The following is a 7594-nucleotide window of genomic DNA, read 5'->3' as shown; positions in this document are numbered from 1 at the left end:
TCAGGATCGGAAATGCAACCCCATTGCATCAGACTTGGTTAGCTCACTTTCACCCTGGTCTTCAAAGCCCAGGATCCCTACAGGACCCCCACAGAGCAGCTATGATCTGGGTGGTAGGCCATTCTCAGTGCTGCAGTGACGCAGTGGTGGTAAGTTAATGTTGTGTCAATGTGTTGTGCTGTTATGAGTGGATCAGACGCAGCAGTTGCTGCTAGAGTCTTTAAAACCCTTAGGTTTCAATTGTCCACCAACCAATAATAATCACTGCTCTGTGATGGTCCTGTTGGGGTCCTGTCTACTGAAAGACAGGGGGCTACAGTCTGGAATTTTAATTTGTAACTTTAAATTTGTAGAAAACATAAAGTATATGCGTACAAATCCCCACGGCAGACGTTTGGACACATTGTGGTCATTACGTAACGAAATGCCCCGACTGTCCTAATGCAATTTGTAGCCCGAGTTCCTCACACTCCCTGGCTTTTGACTTGGGGGGGTCACGGAGCATTTAATCCCGAGGCTTAGCTGAATCTCGCTGATGAGCAGCTGTGATTTCATAGGAGTGGCTAAGCATTTCTGTCCATACATTGAGTCCTACATGAACAAATCGCTCACGGCTAAGCTAGCTTCCCATTAACAGTGCTGAGTGTCAGCAGAGAAAAGCTCCCTGCCCTGCTGTTCCCACACTCCAAAACAGTTAAGAGATACAGAGAAAGCAGGACTCTTGAAAGTCGCGCAACACATAGTGTAGCACCAGCAGATGCACATCACTTAAAGCTTTCGCCTTTGAGGAAAAGGAGAAAATCAATCACCTTCAGATCAGAACAAATCCACACCTGTTTGTGTCTCTCCCTCTCTGTACTCAGTCTGAAAGGTCTGAAAGGATGTATAGAAGTCCTTACTGAGAAAAAGGAAATAGACTGAAGTTCCCTGTGTGGACTGGCGTTCCCAGAGCCCAGGCCTCAACATCAGAAAACAACTACTACAACTTAACTTTGTAGGTGTGTTATAATATCAGTATGGTCAATTAAAAATGATCTGGTGCCCACCAAATATTAAGTGGTGCTCACTTGATAGTGGTGCTGTGTTTAAATTATGTAGTAAACCAAAATCCACAAAAATGGACATACATGATTTTTCTTTTTTCCTTCATACTATCTGGTCCTCACCAAATAGGCTCTGGTACTCTCCAGATAGTATCTGGTGCCCAACAAATATTAAGTGGTGCTCACTTGATAGTGATGCTGTGTTTAAATGATGTAGTAAACCAAAATCCACAAAAATGGACATACATGATTTTTTTTTTTCCTTCATACTATCTGGTCCTCATCAAATAGGCTCTGGTACTCTCCAGATAGTATCTGGTGCCCACCAAATATTAAGTGGTGCTCACTTGATAGTGATGCTGTGTTTAAATGATGTAGTAAACCAAAAATCCACAAAAATGGACATACATGATTTTTCTTTTACATGATTTCACACCAAATAGTGTCTGGTACCCTCCACATAGGCGGACAACACATAATAAAAAGGGATCACCAGACCCTATTTGGTGAGGACCAGATTTTATGAAGGGAGTATGAGACACAATCAAAGCAGGACCAAATATTATCTGGTGGTCCCTTAATAAAATATTTACTGGTCGTTACACAGTGGTATCTGGTGCCCACCAAATAGTATGTGGTGTTCACATAATGATATCCACTGTAAATAGCTCTGTAAGATTAGTTGCTCTAAGAATTAATATAAATATTAAAATTACATTTATTAAATTTACAGTATTTTTATTAAGGTACGACCATATTCACTGTATTATTTTCACAGTATGAAATTTACTGTAGGATATTGCTACAGTGACTGTTTTATATTCACTGTATGATATTACCGTATTCACTGTATGATAATGACCATATTATATTTATTACATTCATTGTATTACAAAACCCATATTTTCAGCTATTTTATCAGTATGGATATTTACCCCCGTTACTTCCAGTTGAGGATGTAGTTCTGGGGTAAAATACAGGTTCAAACTGCAGTTGTTTAGATGTTTCCACAGAGCATGAGCCTAATACAGAGATTATGCGGGATTATGATATCATCCCCGGCCTATAAAGTTTGGCTGGATATACACTTTCCCTGTGTTCAGCAGCAGCTGCGAGGGATTATACTGTAATTTAGTTTTGTTTTTAGAAAAAAAATCATGCTCCGGTTCATCATTACAACATTTTTAAACAGAGGCATATGTTGTAGAGCGTCTTAATGCCACTGTGAGATTCGTGTCATGTGATGAAAGGTAGGTGTCAGGGACAACACACTCATCAAATCCTAAGGCTTAGTCCTGATATATTTGAGCAGTGTCTCGCCCACCGTGGCTTCTCTCTCCTCCCTTAATCCAGGTCGATTGGATTTGTTATAGTGTTGAACCTCATTCACAGGCAAATATGTGCCGTATTTGTCCTGTGTGTGATGGGGCCACGTCTGGAGCAGCTGCACATCGGCCTAATGTCACCATGACCGGTGAAATCTTGGAAAGAGAAGCCAGGGCCAGGGCTATGAAGAAGAGGGGCTGTGTTCTCTGAAATTGCTGAGCTACATCCAGGAACTTTGAGAGGAGTTTGGAGTGAGAACCAATCATCCAGTAGGACTTCATGACTTCACTAAGGAGCCTTTGGCTTAATGCCACCAAACCCTCACAGAAATGTTCCAACACCTGGTTTAAAATAAGATTTTTAAACATTATGTCATCACACACTCATCTAGTCACTCACACCTGTTACAATTTCACACACACACACACCTGTGGACAGTTTCACACACTCACCCAGTCACCCACACACTCACACCTGTGTTTCACACACTCGCCCACACACTCACACCTCACACCTGTGGACAGTTTCACACATTCATCCAGTCACTCAGTCACCCACACACTCGCACCTGTGGACAGTTTCACACACTCACCCAGTCACCCACACACTCACACCTGTGGACAGTTTCACACACTCACCCAGTCACTCACACACTCACACCTGTGGACAGTTTCACACACTCACCCAGTCGCTCACACACTCACACCTGTGGACAGTTTCACACACTCACCCAGTCGCTCACACACTCACACCTGTGGACAGTTTCACACACTCACCCAGTCACCCACACACTCACACCTGTGGACAGTTTCACACACTCACCCAGTCACCCACACACTCACACCTGTGGACAGTTTCACACACTCACCCAGTCACTCACACACACACCTGTGGACAGTTTCACACACTCACACAGTCACTCACACACTCACACCTTTGGACAGTTTTACACATTCACCCAGTCACTCACACACTCACACCTGTGGACAGTTTGACACACTCACCCAGTCACTCACACACTCACACCTGTGGACAGTTTCAGACACTCACCCAGTCACTCACACACTCACACCTGTGGACAGTTTCAGACACTCACCCAGTCACTCACACACTCACACCTGTGGACAGTTTCACACACTCACCCAGTCACTCACACACTCACACCTGCGGACAGTGTCACACACTCACCCAGTCACTCACACACTCACACCTGTGGACAGTTTCACACACTCACTCAGTCACTCACACACTCACACCTGTGGACAGTTTCACACACTCACTCAGTCACTCACACACTCACACCTGTGGACAGTTTCACACACTCACCCTGTCACTCACACCTGTGGACAGTTTCACACACTCACCCAGTCATTCACACACACACCTGTGGACAGTTTCACACACTCACCCTGTCACTCACACCTGTGGACAGTTTCACACACTCACCCTGTCACTCACACACTCACACCTGTGGACAGTGTTACTCACACACTCACCCTGTGACTCACACACTCACACCTGCGGACAGTGTCACACACTCGCCCAGTCACTCACACACTCACACCTGCGGACAGTGTCACACACTCACCCAGTCACTCACACACTCACACCTGTGGACAGTTTCACACACTCACTCAGTCACTCACACACTTACACCTGTGGACAGTGTTACTCACACACTCACCCTGTGACTCACACACTCACTCCTGTGGACAGTGTCACACACTCACCCAGTCACTCACACACTCACACCTGTGGACAGTTTCACACACTCACTCAGTCACTCACACACTTACACCTGTGGACAGTGTTACTCACACACTCACCCTGTGACTCACACACTCACACCTGCGGACAGTGTCACACACTCACCCAGTCACTCACACACTCACACCTGTGGACAGTTTCACACACTCACTCAGTCACTCACACACTCACACCTGTGGACAGTTTCACACACTCACTCAGTCACCCACACACTCACTCCTGTGGACAGTTTCACACATTCACCCAGTCACTCACACACTCACACCTGTGGACAGTGTTACTCACACACTCACCCTGTGACTCACACACTCACTCCTGTGGACAGTTTCACACACTCACTCAGTCACTCACACACTCACACCTGTGGACAGTTTCACACACTCACTCAGTCACCCACACACTCACTCCTGTGGACAGTTTCACACATTCACCCAGTCACTCACACACTCACACCTGTGGACAGTGTTACTCACACACTCACCCTGTGACTCACACACTCACTCCTGTGGACAGTTTCACACACTCACCCAGTCACTCACACACTCACACCTGTGGACAGTGTTACTCACACACTCACCCTGTGACTCACACACTCACTCCTGTGGACAGTTTCACACACTCACTCAGTCACTCACACACTCACACCTGTGGACAGTTTCACACACTCACTCAGTCACTCACACACTCACACCTGTGGACAGTGTTACTCACACACTCACCCTGTGACTCACACACTCACTCCTGTGGACAGTTTCACACACTCACTCAGTCACTCACACACTCACACCTGTGGACAGTTTCACACACTCACTCAGTCACCCACACACTCACTCCTGTGGACAGTTTCACACATTCACCCAGTCACTCACACACTCACACCTGTGGACAGTGTTACTCACACACTCACCCTGTGACTCACACACTCACTCCTGTGGACAGTTTCACACACTCACCCAGTCACTCACACACTCACACCTGTGGACAGTGTTACTCACACACTCACCCTGTGACTCACACACTCACTCCTGTGGACAGTTTCACACACTCACTCAGTCACTCACACACTCACACCTGTGGACAGTTTCACACACTCACTCAGTCACTCACACACTCACACCTGTGGACAGTGTTACTCACACACTCACCCTGTGACTCACACACTCACTCCTATGGACAGTTTCACACACTCACTCAGTCACTCACACACTCACACCTGTGGACAGTTTCACACATCCACCCAGTCACTCATACAGTCACACCTGTGTTTCACACACTTGCCCAGGCACTCACACACTCACTCCTGTGGACAGTTTCACACACTCACTCAGTCACTCACACACTCACACCTGTGGACAGTTTCACACACTCACTCAGTCACTCACACACTCACACCTGTGGACAGTTTCACACATCCACCCAGTCACTCATACAGTCACACCTGTGTTTCACACACTTGCCCACGCACTCACACACTCACTCCTGTGGACAGTTTCACACACTAACTCAATATTATAATGTTGCCGCCAGAAATGAAACCCCTTACCCTTCAGTGGAGGTCACTGTTATATATGTTGTGTAACACACCTGTACTCGCTCCTGTCAGAGGCAATGAACTACAACCCTTCAATAAACAACAATAAACTACTTGAACCTGATTATCGAGAGTGTGTGCTCCCCATAAACATGCTGACGTCCTCAACAAACTACTGAAACCTCACGTCATAAACAAACACCAGCGCCCCTCAGTACTCCACAACCACTCCAAACACATCAGGATTACACTGGGTTAAGCCCAACGTCTGAGTCGCACAGTAAGAGCATCTCTAAACTCTCCTGCTCTTGACTTTGGGCTAAAGTTATCTGGATAAATGAAGAATCCTTCATGGGCTCTTCCACATTACAGGGTTTTTCTCGTTTAACCAGATAAGTTTAACCCAAAGTCAATCTTAGCCAAAAGAAGCAGAAAAGCAGGGGGTTCCACGATGAATTTCTTCCTTATCCAGATAACGTAAGCCTGAAACAAAGGCTCAGCTACAGATGGAGAACAGTATGGAGTGTTCCATCATAGCAGGATTTCTCCCTTATCCAGGTAAGTTAAGCCTGAAATCAAAGAAGAAGCCGAGAAGAGAGGGTACTCATCCAATCAGAATTCTTCCCTTAACCAGATAACTTAAGATCAAAGTCAGTCCTGTCCGGTCCCCCGGGGATGTGCTCCGTAAACAAACAAAGTGGCTATAATTAAGTGCATATTGGAATTATTCCCAACGAGCTACAAGTGGTTAAATAATGATAATAATAATAATAATAATAATAATAATAATAATAATAATAATAAAAGACAGTGTCTCTGGCCCCTCACCTCCCCCGTGGATGTTCTCCTCGCAGCTGTACCAGATGCCGGTGTGGAAGTGTCTGAAGAGGAAGCGGTCGTCCCCGGTCTCCCAGCTGTAGTGCACCTTGCTGCTGTCCGTCTCGTTCACGCCGTAGTCGATGCAGTTGTGGTGGCGCTCGTGGCTGCAGTTGGGCTTGGGCACGCGCTGCGTCCCCTCGCACCAGTACGTGCTGATGAAGGCGCTCGTGGAGAGCAGCAGCGCGAGCAGGTTCAGACCCACTGACACGAGCGCGCGGCACCGGCGGCTCGACTTCATCCTGCAGCTCATTCGGCGCGAGGAGGAAGGCGCGCGTGAGGAGCGCGAGACGGGGAGGGAGAGCAGCAGGGACCGGGCGAGGGGGGGCGGGGGCGGGGGGGGTAGTGAAAGAGAGAGAGGAGACGCGTCTCCTCCGCGGAGGAGAGAAAAATACGAGGGAACAGAAAGAAAAGAAAAGAAAAGAAAAGAAAACGTAGCAAAGAAAAGACAGAAGATTCCCGCCAGAGAAGCGTGCGGTGAGTCAGACACGAGCTTCACACACTCCGCTCTGAGACATCACTGAACACACACACACACACACACTCACCCCCCTCTCTCTCTCTCTCTCTCTCTCTCTCTCTCTCTCTCTCTCTCTCTCTCTCTCTCTCTCTCTCTCCTCCCTCTCATTTACTCCTACTTGTGCGTGAGCGCTCCCTCCTCTTGCTATCCCACCATACACACACCGCCCCCCCCTCCCCAAACCGCCCACACTGGCTTTTTTCTCTTTTCCCACTCTCTCTTTTCACTCTTTTATGTCACGCGTAATTTCCCTCTGTCTTTTGCTCTCTCCATGACCTCCTTTATTCTATCACTCAATCATCCTTACAAACTAACTTTATCAGCAGCTCTTCTGCTCAGGACCTAGCACTGAACAGGACCTACCAGACCACCACAGGGCAGGTGGGCTATGATCTGTACGGTGCATCATTCTCAGCGCTGCAGCTCATGTGGTGGTGCTGCGTTAGAGTGTGCTGTGCTGGTGAGAGTGGATCAGACACATCAGCTGCTGCTGGAGTATTTAAAGCCCTCTTTGTCACTGCTGGACTGAGA

At 47.3% G+C, this 7594-nt stretch overlaps 1 protein-coding gene across 1 annotated transcript in view; it reads right to left on the bottom strand.

Moving 5' to 3' along the window:
- Positions 1–6784, bottom strand: part of gsg1l (gsg1-like) — a 24958-nt gene extending 18174 nt beyond the window's left edge. Inside the window, 1 exon segment of the mRNA XM_066642841.1 lies at positions 6496–6784. Coding sequence (XP_066498938.1) covers positions 6496–6784 — 289 coding nt within the window.
- Positions 6785–7594: the final 810 nt, after the last annotated feature.

Source organism: Hoplias malabaricus, chromosome 13, assembly GCF_029633855.1.
Source record: "Hoplias malabaricus isolate fHopMal1 chromosome 13, fHopMal1.hap1, whole genome shotgun sequence".
NCBI classification, from domain to species: domain Eukaryota; kingdom Metazoa; phylum Chordata; class Actinopteri; order Characiformes; family Erythrinidae; genus Hoplias; species Hoplias malabaricus.
This window is presented reverse-complemented; position numbering and strand designations above follow the sequence as displayed.